Genomic DNA, 21,709 nt, shown 5'->3' with positions numbered 1-21,709 from the left:
TCCAAAATGATGTTGTTCTCAATCTGGAAAAAAACTGATGAACAGTATTTGAAAAGTTTTAATTGAGGTGTCATCTATTATGTTTATTGTAAAAACAAACAAACTAATTAACAATAATCATGGAAACAAGTGATCGTTCCAGCTTAATTTTCTTAAAAAAAGTCTGCCTAACACTGTTTGCAGTTTAGTCCTTTCAAAACATATCTTAAAATCCAAAACCTGTGACTTTCATATTTTACTCTCTGCCGTAAAACCTGTGAGATGGTACAGACTACGCGATATTCGTGGTCCAATATATCTACCCGCAATAACCTTAATGTTAAACCCCAAGTTTTGTACTTTAATAACTGACTTCGTTCAGTGGGTTTCCACACAATATTGCATGTGTGGTCTCATGGGTTAGATCTCTTGACGCAGGTCATTTTGTTCTGCTTGGATTTGCGGATTCTGAGATCCAGATAGTGGTACATATTATTTTGAATCTGTGTTTTTTTGTCACTCTCCAGCACCCAAATGTCTTGTAATTTTGGTCTGAAAATGTTATGGTACAAAAGGGACTGGCCCAGAATAGTGCCTTTTGCTGGTTTGATAATAAAATATGAATCAATCACTGAGTTATGAGGATTTAAAATTGTGGGTTCTGAGCATGCTCATACAGCTCTTCAGGTTGGATGTTTGAGCACAGAAAAAGAATTGGCCTCGCGAAAAAACATTCTTCGATGTGAGGATCCAATCTTTTTTTCATGAGAAAAAAATATTTGTTCATGAGGCATCCATCTTGTTTACCATTTAAAAAAAAAAACTAATTTGAAACTGCCTTAAAATCATATATCTTTAGTAAACCAGGACATGTCTCTGTATAATTGGGACTTCATATAACTGACTATAACATTATCTTTCCATTTTGTGAGTCATATATGTGTTATTTTATCTTTTAAAATCTCTTTTCGTTACTTGTCTCACAAAAAAAGAATTCTATTCACGAATAGAGAATCTGTTCCCATGAAAAAATAAATACTCTCACAAATGACAAACAACAAAGTACTGGTGAAATGATGGTTTATTTATAATCCAAAGTCTGATGACAACAGTAAAGAATAATGGGAACTTGCAATTCACAACAATGTTAGATCCACTGGTTCAGTCCAGAAACAATAAACACGGTATTTAAACACACACAGTTAACACAAACATGGTCACAAGTCCAAAGTGAGTGCTGTAGTGCTCGTGGTGAAAATACAATTTATCGTTAACAAGTGCAGTGTTGTCCGGGTTTTGTGCTGGCCTGTAGTGACAAACAAAACACTCACGATAACAATTACATTCTCCTTCCGGTTCAGCGTTAACCATACAAAGGAACAGATCACCTCGCTACGTCCCCTGATGTACATTCAACTCACGCCCCCTTGGTTAACAATTGCGACCGCTCCTCCAATCCGCGGCTGCCACATCGCTTCCCTTCCAGGTCGATGACTTGGTGTACCGTAGCTCCGCCCCCTTTCTAGATGGCCAACTTCCACCTAACCCTGGGAATGAATTGTCTGGCCATCCAGTCCAGGGCACTCTGTTCCCTTTACACATCGCTCTCACAGGTTGGGAGGGAGATTTATCACCAAGAATCATTCTGTCTGACAGAGTGTTATAGGAAATTCAACTTTAAAAAAATCATATTAACTGTGTGATCAAGTTACTTTCCATAGCCTTATCCAAAATAACATCTCTCTCTCTCTCTCTCTCTCTCTCTCTCTCTCTCTCTCTCTCTCTCTCTCTCTCTCTCTCTTAGTATTAAAATCAACTCTAAACTTCACTGGGAGCCAGTGCAGTGAAGCCAGCACAGGCCTTATATGGTCTATTTTTTTCGTGCTGCTGAGAAGCCTAGCCGCTGCATTATTTTTAGGTGATTTATGTCGTGACCCGGAAGCCCAATGAATAGAGCATTGCAATACTCAAGTCGGGAAGACACAAAAGCATGAATCAGTTTCTCAGCATCAGACAATGAAAGTACCTAGTTTTAGGAATGTTTCGCAAAAGGTAAAAGGAGACTTTGGTGACATTGTAAATATGTGACTCAAAAGATAAACCAGAGTCAAATAAGCCCCTTGATTTTTCACTTCCATTTTTATGTTTGTGTTCAAATTGTCCAGATCTATTTTTAGAGATTTTGTGGCTTCAAGTTGCTGCTGAGAACTTAATAAAAGAACCTCTGTTTTATCAGAGTTTAACTGTAAAACATTTTTGAACAGCCACCTGTAAAACATTCAGCTATGGCTGATACAGCCAGGGTATCAACAGGTTTTACGGAGATGTAGAGCTATGTGTCATTGGCATAGCAGTGAAAGTTAACACCATGTTTACGGATTATCTCACCCAGTGGTAATGATCCAAAATATACCATATGGTAAATACATTTTTACACCTAAAGAAATATGTAGTGATATGTCTGACTTTAGACATGCAGGATTACTTTCTAGCTAGGAGTTATAACAATGATTTAATTTATATTGCTTTTAATAGGTCTGAAACGATAGAACATAGTGAGCTTGTAGAAACTATAAAGATTAATGATTTGTCTACACAAGAAATAATTAACATGTGTATAGTATAACATGAGTATAACCCTATCCCTAAGGATATTAAAATAATAATTTCTAAACATTTGGAAGATACTGGAATGTGATCCTGAACTTCAGCCTTTTGTAACCTCTCCACCTGGATTTTGTATTAGACACAGCAGAAATATTAAGGGGTATGTATTTTAATATATTAATGTAACTTGGTGTAATGATTGAACAACTAAATACATGTATACATTGTTTATCTATTCTAAAGTTGTTTTTTAATTGGATACACCTCACTGCAAACCACTTTCAAAGAAAATTCATAAAACAAGCCCTTTTAAATAAGCCATAAAATATGAAAAGGAATCTGAAGCTTTCTTCAACAAAATTCTCTAGGCCGATGTGTCTAAAATATAACTTTTCCCCAAAAATGGACCATAGTACGTTTGAAGAAAAAAAGGGGAAAGCCTTCAATGAAGAAAACTTTGTACCAAGTTACTCAACTCTGCCTTTACTTCCACCACATGGCGCGTAAGCAATCATGGGATCTAAAGAGAGTAATAGGGCTATTTTTCTATTGAGTGTCTATGGAGAGGGGTCGGATTGGGCTTTAAAATTAAAAAAAAAAAATCTTAAGTCTGTTCCGCTGTGGTCCACAGAAGACATATATTAACCTGGTGTATAATATGGTGTACCATAATTAAATGTTATGTGAAATACATTAAACAATTAGCTTGATTGATTCAGGAATTCACAATTATGTTATTTAATTATATAAAAAAAACTTCTCCAATGCATTTTAATTAAATACATATTCCAAAGTGGTAATCAATATAGGGTCTTTGTTTTATTAATGTATTGTTTTTTGATATTTACAGAGAAGTTACAGTTGTAAACGATCAAAATGAAATTCGAATAACTGGTAAAAAACTAAAAAATGTATACAAACTGACGTTGAATACCAATAAATCCACGTTTTGTAGTTGCATCTGCTATGCAAAGCTCTAATGTCTGTGCATGCGCCATCTCCGGTACTGTGTTCAGAAAAGTGCATTTTTCTTAACGGTATGTCATCATTAATTTCATCAAGACACCCTTGGCAAGAGTAAAGCAGTTTATTCAAGAGTAAATAGTCAAGTTTAAAAAATATTTTTAAACGATAATAATAACAGCTCAAAGCAGCTCAGCCCAATACCACTCCATTGACTCTCAATAGAAAAACACCCGAGCTCTCTTTATATCTGTGACAGGGCAGCATCATGGCCCAGATGTTATTGCCACGAAAGCGAGACTCAGAACACAGAAGCCGCAGTTTTAAGTGCAAATGGGCATGTTTAATAATAAACACAAACACTAAACATAATACATTAACAAATAAAAAGTCTATACAAAAACTCATGCACAATACAAACAGGATAGCAACACAGCAACACAAACACGATCATGAACATGAAACATGGAACACAGTCCTCCACCTCAACATCAATCCTAATCCTATACAATATTATGCTTATAGTAACTGTTCTTTTGTACCACAGTCTACATATATTGTATTTATACCCCTACACATGTTCAATAGCATCAGATATTTGTTTATTAGAGCTGCCTTAAAATGAAATTGATTGAATGTTTCTCCAGATGAGTCTTGGATTTCGGAAAATAGTGGTTGGGGAAAATAGCAGTTTGCAAGAAGTAATAAGGTAGGACAAGAGTGAGGTCCAGCACAATATCACACTATTTAATAATCATGTGTGTTGTGCTTGGATAACAACATGCCTTTATTGAGTGTAAGGCATGAGGCAAAGCCTAACGTATACTAATGTTTTTATGGCTCAGTTTTTTATATATATATATATATATACAGTGCCTTGCGAAAGTATTCGGCCCCCTTGAACTTTGCGACCTTTTGCCACATTTCAGGCTTCAAACATAAAGATATGAAACTGTAATTTTTTGTGAAGAATCAACAACAAGTGGGACACAATCATGAAGTGGAACGAAATTTATTGGATATTTCAAACTTTTTTAACAAATAAAAAACTGAAAAATTGGGCGTGCAAAATTATTCAGCCCCCTTAAGTTAATACTTTGTAGCGCCACCTTTTGCTGCGATTACAGCTGTAAGTCGCTTGGGGTATGTCTCTATCAGTTTTGCACATCGAGAGACTGAAATTTTTGCCCATTCCTCCTTGCAAAACAGCTTGAGCTCAGTGAGGTTGGATGGAGAGCATTTGTGAACAGCAGTTTTCAGTTCTTTCCACAGATTCTCGATTGGATTCAGGTCTGGACTTTGACTTGGCCATTCTAACACCTGGATATGTTTATTTGTGAACCATTCTATTGTAGATTTTGCTTTATGTTTTGGATCATTGTCTTGTTGGAAGACAAATCTCCGTCCCAGTCTCAGGTCTTTTGCAGACTCCATCAGGTTTTCTTCCAGAATGGTCCTGTATTTGGCTCCATCCATCTTCCCATCAATTTTAACCATCTTCCCTGTCCCTCCTGAAGAAAAGCAGGCCCAAACCATGATGCTGCCACCACCATGTTTGACAGTGGGGATGGTGTGTTCAGGGTGATGAGCTGTGTTGCTTTTACGCCAAACATAACGTTTTGCATTGTTGCCAAAAAGTTCGATTTTGGTTTCATCTGACCAGAGTACCTTCTTCCACATGTTTGGTGTGTCTCCCAGGTGGCTTGTAGCAAACTTTTTATGGATATCTTTAAGAAATGGCTTTCTTCTTGCCACTCTTCCATAAAGGCCAGATTTGTGCAGTATACGACTGATTGTTGTCCTATGGACAGAGTCTCCCACCTCAGCTGTAGATCTCTGCAGTTCATCCAGAGTGATCAAGGGCCTCTTGGCTGCATCTCTGATCAGTCTTCTCCTTGTATGAGCTGAAAGTTTAGAGGGACGGCCAGGTCTTGGTAGATTTGCAGTGGTCTGATACTCCTTCCATTTCAATATTATCGCTTGCACAGTGCTCCTTGGGATGTTTAAAGCTTGGGAAATCTTTTTGTATCCAAATCCGGCTTTAAACTTCTCCACAACAGTATCTCGGACCTGCCTGGTGTGTTCCTTGTTCTTCATGATGCTCTCTGCGCTTTAAACGGACCTCTGAGACTATCACAGTGCAGGTGCATTTATACGGAGACTTGATTACACACAGGTGGATTCTATTTATCATCATTAGTCATTTAGGTCAACATTGGATCATTCAGAGATCCTCACTGAACTTCTGGAGAGAGTTTGCTGCACTGAAAGTAAAGGGGCTGAATAATTTTGCACGCCCAATTTTTCAGTTTTTTATTTGTTAAAAAAGTTTGAAATATCCAATAAATTTTGTTCCACTTCATGATTGTGTCCCACTTGTTGTTGATTCTTCACAAAAAATTACAGTTTCATATCTTTATGTTTGAAGCCTGAAATGTGGCAAAAGGTCGCAAAGTTCAAGGGGGCCGAATACTTTCGCAAGGCACTGTATACAGTGCCCTCCACAAGTATTGGGACAGTGAAGTCAAAATTGCTATTTTTGCTGTACACTCAAGCAATATGAATATGAGGCAAAAGTACAGAATGTCAACTTTTATTTCTGGCTGTTTCAACACATATATGTTTTACCAGCTAAGAATAACAGCACTTTCCATCCATCCATTTTGTGTGAGCATAAGTATTGGGACGTTTGGCTCACTGGTGTTTCTAATTGATCAGGTGTTACCTGTTGCATTGATTGTTCACACAAAAAAGAGCTGTGAATGTGTAGTCTCAGTTCTATCCTTTGCTTTTGCCTTTGGAGTCTGCGTTTGGTGTCAGTAGGCGTAATCCAACATGAAGACTAGGGAGATGTCTATGAAAGAAAAGCAAGCGATTTGGATGCTAAAAGAAAAGAGGAACTCAATTAGAACCATATCACAAAAGTTGGGCATAGCCAAATCAACAGTTTGGAATGTCCTGAAAAAGAAAGAAACCACTGGTGTCTTCAGCAATCGGCAACGACCAGGTCTGCCAAGGAAAACAACAGCAGTTAATGACAGAAAAATGACCAGAGCTGCGAAAAACAACCCTAAAAAAAGTGTCAGTGAAATCACCAACAACCTCCAGAATGCTGGGGTGAAAGTGTCACAATCTACTGTTCGCAAAGACTTCGGCAGCAGAATTACAAAGGCTACACTGCAAGATGCAAACCTCTGATCAGCACCAAAAACAGAAAGGCCAGATTAGAATTTGCTAAAAAGTACAGAGATGAGCCAGTAGAGTTTTGGAACAGATGACAGATGAGACGAAGATTAACCTTTATCAAAGTGATGGGAAGGCAAAAGTGTGGAGAAAAAAATGAACTGCAGATGATCCAAAGCATACCACCTCATCTGTGAAGCATGGAGGAGGTAGTGTCATGGCATGGGCATGCATGGCTGCCTCTGGAACGGGCTCACTCATCTTTATTGATGATGTAACGAATGATGGCAGCAGCAGAATGACTTCAGAAGTGTACAAAAAAACAGACTCAGTCCATCTCCTTAACAACAGAAGCAATCAACTCAAAATGAAAGGCTTTGGGATGTGGGGTACAAAAGGTTTCCGGTCCCAGTCATCCACACCCTATTTAAATGAACTTCAAAATGTTATTAGAAATATTAGAGCTTTCAAGCGATTAAAAAAATTAATCGCGATTAATCTTGAGATTACAAAAATAAATCTGTTAATCTTGGTTTTAATTGCATATTTAATTGATACAATTACTGCATCCTTCTCATTTCAGTTTGTTTTATTATTATTATTATTATTATTATTATTATTATTATTATTATTATTATTATTATTATTATTTCTCGATTCTGGATCCTATTTGTTGGTCCCTCTTTATAGTTTTATATTCATTTACAATCCAGCATTTGTTGTTAAATTGTTTGAACACAATGGAGTCAGTTTATTAATCACCTTAATGCATTTAAAATGTTCAGTTTCCTTTACAGTTCCCTTAACTCATAAACTGATATTTTTCATTGCCATTTAAATAATAATGATAATAATAATTTTAAATTATCTTTTATTCATAATTTTAAATTGCTTAAATAAAACAAAACATTCACCGAGCAATGGTTATATCCTCCATAATTGTAAATAATATCAATTAAAATAAATGTGGTTATTGAAATAAAACAAAGCTACAATGTTAACAGGTCTGCAGTCAGTAGCTATCCACTTTGCAACACTGGTTATAGTATTGTACTTAGTTTGATTAATGGGTTTGCAGCGATCCTGAATTTCTGTCAAAACTGACAGGTTTCATTTGTTGTTGTTGTAGTGTTGTTGTCTATAGCAGAAGACCTACTAGAAAGTGTATTTTGAGAAGTGAACACATGTTAAGCAGCACGTAGGTCGTACGGCAGACTAGATGCACTTCTGTGATACTGGAACTCACTTTGAACGTAGATACAAGTAACCCTCTTTCTATTCAATTAACCTCCCATTCACAAGTCCTTCAGTTTAAGTGCTTTGCTACATAATGCGGTTCCATGACTAATTTAATATTCAAAAGATGACTACACTCATTCAACAGAGTTTTTAATAACTGCCCCTTTCTTTTAATAGGTGGATCAGTGAAATGCCTACCACTCATCCTCAGCTGTTAATCATAGAGGACTGAATCGCCGATGATGACAGAAGTTCTCCAGTTAAATTGGAAAATCACAAACTTTGATTTAATAGGGATCACACTGTGTCTGATATTAACATTTTGTCACAATGTATAGTGCTAGTAGGAGCTGACACAGCTTTAGAATTAGAAATGTGAAAAGGTGGTGGGTATTCAGTAACAAACACTGAAAGTGATTCATGACAAGTGGTAAAATAACAACAGATGGTGATTAAAGGTGTTCACATGTGTTTTTATTTTTGTTTATTTTTTTGTATTGTGTATTTGATAGTGAAACATTTGAAATTAGTTTTACAAACAGTTGTAACAACATTATAAGACTACAGATATATCGCACAATCAGCAATGACAAAACAATGGATTTGGAATAAAAATTGCACTTTTACTGTAGCACATTTCAATATGATACCTTAGAGTGATAAATACTGATTTCCAGTATTGATATACTGTGATATCACGGGTATGTAAACTCATAACAGTGCAGTTCGCATTGTCTTACCATTTCCCTTGATACATAACCATTTTTATTGTCATTGCAGTGCATTTCCATTGGATATTATTTGTTAAGGTCACTGTAAGTCACCAAATCAAGTAAAATTGGAAATATACACCCTTGACATGTTATAAAGTAATACAAATTAAAGAGGTTATAAATCAATTGGTTACATTAGAGAAAGCAAAGTCATGGTCATATAAGCTCATGGCACAGAGTACTCTTTTTTATATATTAGTATACAGTATTTAAAGTATATTGTTCAACAATTTGTTTCAAATAAATACTTTTTATTATTATTATTATTATTATTATTATTAAACAGTTGAAGCACACATACACCTAAAGACTGCCATTTAGCAGAACAAAATCTTGTGTCCTTGTTTTTTGTCACAATGTCACTTTCCCAGTCTGACTTTTAAGTATTGAAAGGAGTTTAGGCCTGTGTGGGGATTTAACTCATGCCCATCTTGTCTTGTGAATCTTAAAGGATGCCTCTGGGAACTAAGTAATCAAGGTAAAATTGTACAACTGTACTTCACCTTAAAGTGGAAAATATTGAACCCACTTACTCTCATAAATTTCGCTGAACCTACAGGCCCAGTTGCTCCACATGTCTCCTGCTTTGCTTCCCCTGATGCCCCAGATGTAGGGGGGATATGTTACAGAGTAGGAGGAGGAAAAGGAAAATATAGTCCTAAAGTAGGATACTGGACTACATTTCCCAGAAGGCCTTGCATGCCTAGTGATTAGAATTGGAGTCAGAATGAGGATCATTTGGCTCTAATGTAATGAGGGGCACCTGCTTGGGATTAAGCAAGCAGGCAGGTATTTAAACCAATCTGAAACTGGATACAAGAGTCTGTCTGCCTCTGTGAGGGCTGTGTGTAGACCCAGGAAAATGTATTTAATACTTGTATTGTGTAACTTGTCTGTGTGTACAAGTGTGTTTGGTTACCAGTAAATGGCTTAGCCAACCAGTTTATAGCTAGAACTGTGAAAAGTTTAGCTAGTGCTCCAACTAGGAGTTAGGCTTTTGTTTGGTTTGTTTTGTCAATAAATAAATAAATATAGACACTACCCAGTTTTCCTATCTGTCTGTGGTTCAGAGCACTTCTTTTACACTAGAAGACAGTGAAAAAGGTTCTGAACGTGGCAAAACAACCCCCACTTTGGCGGCTCCCGAGTTGCACATCCAGTAAAGGAGCTCCGTGTGGAGTGCAGGATGTGCCCTTTAGCCTGGACGTCGCGAGTTCGAGTCCAGGCTATTCCTTTGCTTACCAAGGACGGGAGCTTCCAGGGAGCGGTGCTCAATTGGCCGAGCGCCGCCCGGGGGGAGGGAGGGCTAGGTCAGCCAGGGTGTCCTTGGCTCACCACACACCAGTGACCCTGTAGTCTGGCGCCTACAGGCTTGCCTGTAAGCTGCCCAGGGCTGCATTGTCCTCCGACACTGTAGCTCTGTGTGGCTGCATGGTGAGTCTGCAGTGTGTAAAAAAACGGTTGGCTGATGGCACACGCTTCGGAGGACAGCTTGAGCTTGTCTTCGCCTCTCCCGAGTCAGCGCAGTGGTGGTAGCGGTGGGCTGAGCCTAAAAAAGAATTGGACATTACTAAATTGGGGAGAAAACAATAAAAATAATTGGCGACCACTAAATTTATAAAAAAAAAAGAAAAAAAAGAAAAACAACCCCCACTTTGTCACAGTATGTAGTTATATGTCCTGATGGCTTAACTTTCTTGGTACAGTGATTATTATTTATAATCTAGCAACATTATTAACCCTTTAAGGACCGGGATCGTGTTAACACGATCATCCTGATGTGGGCTTCTAGGACTGCAATCGTGTAAACATGATAAAAAAGCACTTAGTTTTGATGACTTACAGGGCCACCATAATTTGCAGTATAGGCTTGAAACACATATCAATGGATAGGGGAGGGAATGACGTTCACTTCCTGATAGTTTTTTTCATGTGATGTCACTGAGATGGGCATTTAGTGTCTAAAGGGCAGAGGAAAGTTTTGGCAGTGCGAGAGAAAAGACATCACAGCCTGCTTCAGAGAAGCTTGTAAGAAAGGTAAGAAAGACATGGAAAACACTGTAAATCTGATGTATTTGTGTGACAGGGTACACCCTGCCTAGGGTTGCCACCTGGCCCCATAATTCCGGAACACTTTGGGACAGGACAGGGTTTTTAAGTTGCCCTTAAACTGAAAGAAATAAACACATGTGAATTGAGCACTAAACACTTGCTTAATTTATACTGCTTCTTAATTATCAGAATCATTGTGATAATACAAATCTTACAAAATAAAAAAGCATATTGAATAAATGTATGTAGGTTTATTCAAGATTAGTATTTCAGTTATCAATATTTAAACATTGCTATTTATATCCTGTTAATTAGTAATATATAGCCCTAATTTACACTGACTCTCCCAATTAAATAATAACACTGATCAGGTGTTCACGCTGTCTGGTGTCAGGAATAGTGAAGAAGGTGATAAACTATTAGAAACTATAAAGAAACTTTAAAATATATATTAATAAAATAAATAAAGATTGATGATGGTACTTATTTATTTAATTTGTTAAAAGCTATTTATTTATTGTCATGCTGCCTCAAGATAATTAATCAACAGAATCAATTTAGCAAAGGTATCTATAGGTGCGTTTTATTTTTGTATTTTTATGGTATAAATGTATGATGGCAAAAACCCCATCTTGTGTTTTATTTAACCTCGTGCAGAATGTGGCTGTATACAGATTGGAAAATTGAGTGCTAATCTGAAGGCAGCCACATCTATAAAAATTTAGGTTTTTGCTGCGCAGAGAGAGAGAGAGAGAGAGAGAGAGAGAGAGAGAGAGACAGACAGACAGACAGACAGACAGACAGACAGACAGACAGACAGACAGACAGACAGACAGCATATTGTTGTGGTCAAAAATAATTACAGAAAACAACTGCTACCTGCATGCACGGTATTTGTTTAGTGGTTTTGATTATTTAGTGTTTGTTTATTTTGGCCCTCATGACATTTTCTTTTGTGTTTGTTATGTTCTTTAATAAATAACTAAAAGCGCAATAGCGACTCACCCCGCAATACTGCAGTCTGCTATATTAGAACATTTGTCTCATATGTTTTAATATATATATTTATAAATATCAAGTAATGAGTGGAGATGAGCAGATACTATTTCATGAACTAAATGTATCAGGTATGTTGTTTTCTTTTTCTTTACTACTGATAATAATAACTAATATTGTATTTATTTTGTAGAAAATAGAGTTTTAGTGATTTTTTATAGGAAGAGAGTCAACAACAGCCACTGAAAAATGCTTGGTCCTGAAAGGGTTAAAGCTGGCAGTCCATATTGCTTGCCATTCCAGCATTCTCACAGTTGATCATTTGGGGTGCATAGTCAGGGAAGCTGCACAGAAGGATATTAGTCTTCACAGAGCAAAATGCTCAGAAAAATAGCAGTTTGGTTTTAATAAGACAAAGTGCAATATTGTGGTCTATAGTAAATCTTACTTTTTATTAATAAAGGGTTCTATGCAATATTTTGTTTTAATGTTAATATATAGTAAATTCACTTGTTTAAATAAAAAGGATTTTGGTGCAATCATTTTGTTTAAGAAAGATTACATTCATTATGTGTTGAGTTTGTTTTGGTAAAATAATAAGCATACTATTCTTACAGTTTGCTGTGTTTTGTTACATTACATTACTGTTCAGAAAGGAGACATCCACCAAAGATTGATTTGACCGAATCTTTATTGTATTTGACAGAGGACCAAGAGAACGTAATATACTTTTTGGCCATGGCCCATGGCCTTGTCCATTGAGCTCTAGAGCTGCCCATGTGCTGGCTGACAAATGAATAATTATTGCTTGATGACAGCTATTGCTAGCGAGCAGGAAAAGTGGCACTCTGGGCCACGTTCCCCCACCCCATGTACTGGCTGATTGTGATGTAATGGTTATTGATTAAAGACAGTCATGCCAGTGGCAGGACCAGTGGCACACTGGGCCACCTTCCCCCAAAAGGACTGTGACCGCCTAATGAGATTGTGCCCATATCATATCAGCAAAGGCGCTATGCCACCTAAAACACAAGAGCGCTGCCCAGCCTACCTTGTACTACTATAATCGCGTGTTCACAATTAGATATTTGTGATGATAAGACGGAATTTGGTACTTACTCCCAAATTGGTCCGCCTCACCCTCCTCACCTTGCAGAATTAATTTGCTTAGCACTGAGGTGACAGGAGGAAACCTTAGGGAATCCATGGCTGAGGGTTAACCTTCCTCCTGGTTCAAAACAATATACAGACGTGCTCAAATTTGTTGGTACCCCTCCACAAAAAACGAAGAATGCAAAATTTTCTCTGAAATAACTTGAAACTGACAAAAGTAATTGGCATCCACCATTGTTTATTCCATATTTAATAGAAATCAGACTTTGCTTTTGATTTTTTATACAACATAATATTGTAAATGATAAAACAAATGAAAATGGCATGGACAAAAATGATGGGACCGCTAACCTAATATTTTGTTGCACAACCTTTAGAGGCAATCACTGCAATCAAACGTTTTCTGTAGCTCTCAATGAGACTTCTGCACCTGTTAACAGGTAGTTTGGCCCACTCTTCCTGAGCAAACTGCTCCAGCTGTCTCAGGTTTGATGGGTGCCTTCTCCAGACTGCAAGTTTCAGCTCTTTCCATAGATGTTCGATAGCATTCAGATCAGGACTCATAGAAAGCCACTTCAGAATAGTCCAATGTTTTGTTCTTATCCATTCTTGGGTGCTTTTAGCTGTGTGTTTTGGGTCATTATCCTGTTGGAGGACCCATGACCTGCGACTGAGACAGAGCTTTCTGACACTGGGCAGTACGTTTCGCTCCAGAATGCCTTGATAGTCTTGAGATTTCATTGTGCCCTGCACAGATTCAAGGCACCCTGTGCCAGGCGCAGCAAAGCAGCCCCAAAACATAACCGAGCCTCCACCATGTTTCACTGTAGGTATGGTGTTCTTTTCTTTGAAAGCTTCGTTTTTTCGTCTGTGGACATAGAGCTGATGTGACTTGCCAAAAAGCTCCAGTTTTGACTCATCTGTCCAAAGGACATTCTCCCAGAAGGATTGTGGCTTGTCAATATGCATTTTAGCAAATTCCAGTCTGGCTTTTTTATGTTTTTCTTTCAAAAGTGGAGTCCTCCTGGGTCTTCTTCCATGGAGCCCACTTTCGCTCAAAAAGCGACGGATGGTGTGATCACAAACTGACGTACCTTCACCTTGGAGTTCAGCTTGTATCTCTTTGGCAGTTATCCTTGGTTCTTTTTCTACCATTCGCACTATCCTTCTGTTCAATCTGGGGTCGATTTTCCTCTTGCGGCTGCGCCCAGGGAGGTTGGCTACAGTTCCATGGACCTTAAACTTCTTCATAATATTTGCAACTGTTGTCACAGGAACATCAAGCTGCTTGGAGATGGTCTTGTAGCCTTTACCATTACCATGCGTGTCTATTATTTTCTTTCTGATCTCCTCAGACAACTCTCTCCTTTGCTTTCTCTGGTCCATGTTCAGTGTGGTGCACACAATGATACCAAACAGCACAGTGACTACTTTTCTCCATTTAAATAGGCTGAATGACTGATTACAAGATTGGAGACATGTGTGATACTAATTAAATAAATTAATTAGTTTGAAATATCACTGTAATCCAATTATTTATTATCTTTTCTAAGGGGTACCAACAAATGTGTCCAGGCCATTTTAGAATATCTTTGTAGAATAAGCAATAATTAATCTCTTTTCACAGCTTCTTTGCTTTATTCTATGACATACCAAAGGCATGCAAGTATACATGATAAAATAGCTTTTAATTTCATCACTTTTCAGGAGGAATGAAGCATTATTTCAATGAGCTGTAAGGGTACCAACAAATTTGAGCACGTCTGTATATATATATATATATATATATATATATATATATATATATATATATATATATATATATATTAGGGGTGGGCAACGATATGAAAATTGTATATCGATATCGATAATATCGAAGTCTTCCAAAACACAGAATAATATAATAACATAATTGCAATGTCAAACACATATACACAGACGTTAACAGATATTTACATAAGAGAAGCAATAACTTACTTTAACTTAGTGGTGCTTTGCTTCTCAATATCCATGGAGAAAAACTAGGTATTGTTATTTTGTTTTAACTTTCGTTCCATGCCATCATCAGCCACTGCACACCCGAAATAATTCTAGACTTCACTGCACACAGACCAACCAGCCAATCCAGAAATAATTTAATCTTCTCTGTGTATATGCTGACACAACACCTCAAAAAGTATTAAGTACGACATCATGCTTAATGTTACATTATTTTGAGATGTGTTTTGATATTTTAAAAGTACATCTAATTTATAATACTGAAAGTTCACATTTTAAAAATACATTAATAATAGTGTAAGTAATCACGTGGACAAAATGCAATGAATCACTGACTAATCCCAAGAGTGCTTAATGCAGCATGCAAATAGTGTTTGGTATCTTATGAGCACGCTCTGAATAGAAGAAATATATATATATATATATATATATATATATATATATATATATATATATATATATATATATATATATATTGTGATAGTAAAGGCGCAGGTCCTTTAAGAAATGACCGACTGGCCTCAAAGACTACGTCTCCCAGAAGCCCTGGGATCATGATTCAAAGAGGGCAGGGTTTTCTGACATTTAAGGAAAAGTCAGCAGATCCTTCGGGATAATAGAATAGTTGTACTATTATTTGTGAAGACAACACGGTTTATGTTTATTTAGTTTTAGCAGAGAGTGAGTATAATCTCTGCAAATTAGAAAGTTATCAGAGCCCGACTCAAGTACTGGCGAGGGCGCACTTTGTGTTTAAGTTTTGAGACGGGAATAGTTTGTTTTGTTCTGTATACTGTGTGGGACTCTGCTAACAAAAGACACAGACAACGGGACAGGTTTATGGACGATTGTTTATTGTTTTACAACAAGCTGAACACAGTGGCTGGACACCGAGTTGTGTTCAGCTAGCGAACTGTTTCAACGCACTCCAGTTTACTTACCTTTGCTACAGCTTTACCACGATAGCAGGAGTTATCATATTGTTTCAAAGCTCCCCAGTATACTGGCCCTTGTTACTGTTTTACCACGATAGCAGGAGCGATCGTACTGTTTCAACGCTCCCCAGTTTACCAAATCCTGGAAAACAGGCGCATTGACAGATAGCTGGAAAGAGCATAATAAGGACAAAAGGACATATAGCATAATTTGTTTTAAATAAATATACAAATACCCCTTTCCTTTCACGTGTCTTGGAATGTTTTAAATGTAAGGAAGACATGACCAGATGAAGACGGAGGTCTCTGATGCAGAGGTCGGAAGAGGGGTCAAAAGCCTGGGTCTGGGAGGTGATTTCACCTCACCGAAGGAATCTGCAGTAAGCTGAGATGAACATTGCTTTCAGGAGGGTTTCTTTGTATGAGGTGAAGCAGCCGCCGCAGAGAATGTTTCAGAGGGACTGCAGAACTTCTTTAGTGATGAGTAGTTTTTTGGGGGGAGGGATGACTGGAAGCGGATTGTTGGATGCAGTGTAGCAGCATTTGAATACATGGAAAGGAGGTTAGAGATTGAAAGGAAACTCTGTTGAAGTGAAAATGAAATTGGAATCCTGCTAGGTAGCCTTGTATGGTAGAAAGGGACAGTATTCGTTTAGTGTAACAAAAAGTAATGAATTTGATGATAGAACATTTGGAGGGAGAGGAAGCATGAGAATTGGATAGAGTACAAAATCTACAAAACAACTGCCAGGCTGAGTCATGGGTTGCTCGGGTATTTGGGGAAACTGAGTTAGTCATTAGTTTGAGAACTGATTTGGAAATGATGGATTCTGGGGGATACCAGTGGTCTAAGAGAGGATGAGCTCTTTGAAAGTTGGGCATGGTGTTGGTAGATGGTCCCCTTCCGGAAACAGTGTGTGGAATTCCTGGAATTTAAAACAAGATAAAGAATCACCTGTTGTGTTTTTTGAGCCTGTGTTTTTTCGTTTTTACAGTTTTGTATGTACACATACCTGTTTACACACTAGTTTATTTTGAAATGTTTATATTATTATAGTTTTTCATTTTTTTAAGTACTGCTTTATGTGTTAGAAAATAAACCCTTTTATGTTTAATTGTTAATTTAAATACAGTGTTTCGGCTGTGCAGGTGTTTGATATAATGTGCTTGAATAAAACTTTTGTGTTGTATCCGATAGTTTGTCTTTCAAAAACATTGGGCAACACTTCTTCCCTACCTCCTTTTTGCAGTGAGAGAGGTGCCACAGAGTTCAACAGGGATCTTGTCCTTTGAGCTCTTGTACGGCCGACAGCCTTGTGCATCCTCGATCTGGTGAGAGAGAGGTGGGAGGAGCACAAAAATGTAGTGAAGCATGGGCTCCTACTCAGAGATAGCATAGATTTGGTTGGTCGATCTGCTCAGCACCGGCAAGTCTTAGGTGAGGTCTCTATTGCGGTTGGCTGGTTATTACCAAAGATTCATTCCTGGGTATGCCACAGTGGTCAATCCCTTAGTCGACCTCACTAAAAAGAGTGCTCTAAATTTGATTAAATGGTCAGGACACTGTCAAGCAGAGACTTTGCCAGGCCCCCACCACACATCACCCTTAACAAGAGATTCATCCTCCACACTGACACTTCAGATGTTGGTCTGTGGGCGGTTTTGTCCCAAAAGGTAGCTGGAGTAGAACACCCCATCATGTACCTCAGTAAAAAGATGCTCCCCTGGGAGCGCAACTACTCTGTAGTTCAAAAAGAGTGTTTGGCCATTAAATGGGCTACTAACTCTTTAGGTACTACCTGCTGGGACATTCATTTGATTTTGTCACAGACCACGCCCCACTCAAGTGGTTAAGCACAATGAATACCAGATAACTTGGTGGTATCTGGCATTGCAGCCCTTCATGTATCATATGATTCACTGTGCAGGGAAAGACCACCAAAATGCAGATTATTTTTCCCGGGAGGGGGGAGAAATGGGATAAATAGATTTAGCCGATTGTTCCTTCGGCTCTAATCTAAGCAGTAGGATATACGACAGAGAAAGAATGTTCTTGGTTATAAATCTCCCTCCCGACCTGTGAGGTTGCTGTGTAAAGGGAACAGACTGCCCCGGACTGGATGGTCTGACAATTCATTGCAGGAAAAGGTCTAATTACATGCTTGTTTGTTTATTAGACGGCTAACACGTACCAGGAGCTGTCACATAAGGCCAGCACCAACCCAGACAACACTTCACAAATAAATTGTATTTCACCACTTGCACGTTAGTACTCACTTTGGACTTGCGATCGTGTGTGTTTCTTTGCGTGTGTTATACTGTGTTTATTATTTCGGGACTGTAAACCCTTCGTTTGGAACAGTGCAATACACTTTGCTGTGTATTGTCTGGGATTATTCTTTGCGGTTGCCAGACCGGGATTATAAAAATAAACGTGTTTGGATCGTGAACTTTGTTGTCTGTCTTCTGTTTCGTAATCACATCACCTCTACACCTGTGCACTGCAAACCACTTTGCCACAGTCTGTCCTTTCGAGAGCACTGCAACCCCACTGCACCTAAACACTGCAAGCCACTCATTCACAGACCATCTTTATTAAGAGGAGTTCACAGGGGAAAGGGGCAGGAACAATAGTAAAGGTATGTTTTTAATGGAAACTATGTTAAGTTTCTGAAAGGAGGATCCGTATCTAATCACATATGTAAGCAGAATGTTCCTATAAAGAGCCCTCTCCCCATGCCTCCTTGTTGTTTCTTTGTTTGGTCATTCTTACCTGGCATTATGGATTCGACTCCGTCAAATGATACTTCCCGCTTCCCTACTGTTGGCAGACAAATGTCTTCAGCTCCGGGATTCAGCAAGCGTACTTCTACTAGGCTCACTTCTCGTCAGAAATCAGTTTTAAGAAATTACCATGCTTGGACAATTCCACGCCTCTTAAAAGCCTTATTCATAAGAAAAATGTCTTATAGTACAGGGGCTTCCCAAGAGGATCCCATTGTGTTGCTTCTCGAATCCGATCCCTCCACTTCCAAGCATGCCTCCTCCTCTCTGTCCTGTCCAGGTATCGACGTGCTCCCAGCCCAATCCCCTCCGTATGACTGGGGAATTTGTCATTAAGATCAGTTATGAGAATGGCCTACGAACACTCTGTTGGGGTGGTGAATTAGTGCTATTCGCTTCATAAAAATAACAGGCCAAGGGGTATGGCTCTCTAAGATTGATATAGCCGATGCTTTCAAAGTCATGCCCATTCACCAGTCCCAGTGGCACCTTTTCGTGGTTCAATGGAGGAAACAATTTTATTTTGCAGTACGCCTCACCTTCGGATGCAAAAGTAGTCCCCATATATTTAATTATTTGTCCGAAGACTTATGCTGAATTCTCTTAAATGAACACAGACTCCCATTCGTGCTCCATTTACTAGATTACTTTCTATTAGTAGACTTCAAAGACCAACACCTGCTCATTCCTTTAGAGCTTTGAAATCTCTATTTTTAGAACTCGAAGGAGAAAACTTTAGGACCAACTACTAGCCTGGAGTTTCTCGGGATCGAATTGGATTCCGGAAAAATGGAAGCTTGACTTCCTCCAGACAAATTACAGTGCATTATAGGGGTTTTAAAAAATTTCTTAACTCTGTTCCCATTACACAGCAACCTCACAGGTTCTTTCTCGGTCACAGAGACACAAGACAGTTCACAATTAAAACAGCTCTTTATTTAGCTGGGTTGCATGTCAACAACACTTAACTAAGAAGCACAGGCTCTACACAGCCATGTGCATCGCTCCGTGCAAAACAAGAGTTTCAGTCCCGAAATAATAAGACACTAATAATAATAACACACAACACGGGCACGGTCACTTCTCCAGACAGTGAGTGCTCTTTGTGCAGGTGTGGTGCAAGACAACGATCGTGAAACAGTGGTGCAGTGTAGTCCGGGGTTTGGTGCTGGCTTGCTGGCTTGTAGTGACAGCTGCCCGTTAGTGTTAGCCGTCTAACAATGACAAATAACAACAGTTAGAACAACAAACAAACAAAATACAAAACACTCATGGTACATTTAAACTCTGTCTCCTTTACAGGTCCTTGTAGTAACCATAACAAAGGAACAGATTACTTTGTCACATCCTCTGAAATACCCTTAGTCACACCCCCTTCGATAGCTAGTGCAATCACGTATCCTCCAATCCATGACTGACACATCGCTTACCGTATTAAGGCAATGACTTCTGGTATTGTGAATCCACTCCCTTCCTGGATGGCCAGCTTCCTACTGACACTGGAATGAACTGCCAAACCATGCAGTACGGGGCACACTGTTCCTGTTATACAGCGCCCTCACAGGTCAGGAGGGAGATTGTTGATTAGGATTTATTCGCTCTCTGTCACATGGTCATATTTAATTTGAACTACTGTTTCCTGCAGTTTGTGTGTATGTGTGTGTGACACTACAATTTCTAGACCAATATCCCAAATAAAATAACTGTGTGAGTAAAATTCGTAGTGGAAGGCAAAAACAAAAACGCACTCAAAAACATATTTCTATCGAAGACATTAGCCAGAATTATTGTATTTAACTATTTAAGTCTGACTATGTACTTTTACTGAAATTGAAAAACAAAAATTGAACTGCTGTTTATGTTTTTGTTTTGTGTTTGTGTGCATTCGGTCAAAAAATCTAGTGAGAATTAATTTAGCTTGAAATTGATTTGTATTCCTTTTTTGCATTGGCTTTGAATTGCTGAGTGTGACAGAAAGACAATGATTCTTGGTGGTAAATCTCCCTCCCGACCTATGAGGGCGCTAAGTAATGGGAACAGAATACCCTGGACTATTTGGCCTGACAATTTATTCCCAAGGTTAAAATGAAGTCGGTCATCTAGAAATGGGGCGGAGCTTCGGTGCACGAATGCATCGACCTGGAAGGGAAACGATTTGGCAGCCGCGGATTGGAGGAGCAGCTACAATTGTTTACCAAGGGGTCATGTATGACGGTACAAAAAGGGGACGAAGCGACGTAATCTGTTCCTTCGTTTATGGTTACGGAAATGACCCGGATGGGCCATTGTTGTGATATTGTACATGAGTGTTTTGTTTTTGTCTCGTCTCTAATTGTTGATTATTGTTATTAGTAGCGGTCTAACACTTTCTGGAGTCACTGTCGCCAGAGGCCAGTACGAACCCGGACATCACTACACCTGTGTCACAAGAATTATTGACCATGCTTGTGTATTGTGCGTGTACTATTGCCTGTGTTTATTATTTGGGACTGCAACACGTTTATTTATTCCAGTGCATTACACGTTTCTGTGCATTGCCTGGAATTATTGTTTGGTTACCAAACCCGGATAATCATTAAAAACCTGTTCATTGTGGATTACAATTGTCTGTCTCCTGATTATGCACCGCATCACTCCTGCACCTGTACACTGCAGCCATTTTGCCACACTGAGGCATTTGCCTTTTTCCACCAATGAGGCATTGTTGTTATATCTGAGTAATGCATTTAGTGATTGGCTTATCAGAAAGAGAAAGGGAGTTCATCCTTATCTGCACACACATTATAGACCATATTTGGTTTTATGTAGCCCTGTTTTTCAAAGTAATTCCAATAATGGACAAAACCCTAGACCTTTCTACATTTCATTCGCAAAAATTCATACATGCAGAAGGTGGTGTAAAAGTTTAATGGGCAGTTTAGTATAGTGTTTGCGTGTCCCCCTCAAGAGTATTTGCCTTTTTATCCAGGATTGTAATGTCTAAATTGTCATTCCTTATCAAGCACTTAACATAAAATAACTATTTTCAACTGTTAAGGACGTCTAAAGGTGTAGCTAATTATATTACACATTGTCTAGATTATTTAA

General features: G+C 38.4%; 1 protein-coding gene across 1 annotated transcript in view; it reads left to right on the top strand.

Annotated features, from left to right (window-relative positions):
- The window catches only part of zgc:174356 (uncharacterized protein LOC100137120 homolog), a 98,666-nt gene extending 90,224 nt beyond the window's left edge, over window positions 1-8,442 (top strand). Inside the window, exon 7 of the mRNA XM_034017623.3 lies at window positions 8,149-8,442. Coding sequence (XP_033873514.3) covers window positions 8,149-8,203 — 55 coding nt within the window. The 3' untranslated portion in view covers window positions 8,204-8,442. The remainder of the gene's footprint in view (window positions 1-8,148) is intronic.
- The last annotated feature ends 13,267 nt before the right edge of the window (window positions 8,443-21,709 follow it).

This window comes from Acipenser ruthenus, chromosome 6 (assembly GCF_902713425.1).
Source record: "Acipenser ruthenus chromosome 6, fAciRut3.2 maternal haplotype, whole genome shotgun sequence".
Classification (NCBI taxonomy): domain Eukaryota; kingdom Metazoa; phylum Chordata; class Actinopteri; order Acipenseriformes; family Acipenseridae; genus Acipenser; species Acipenser ruthenus.
The sequence above is the reverse complement of the archived record's forward strand: the minus strand, read 5'-3'. Positions and strand labels throughout refer to the sequence as shown.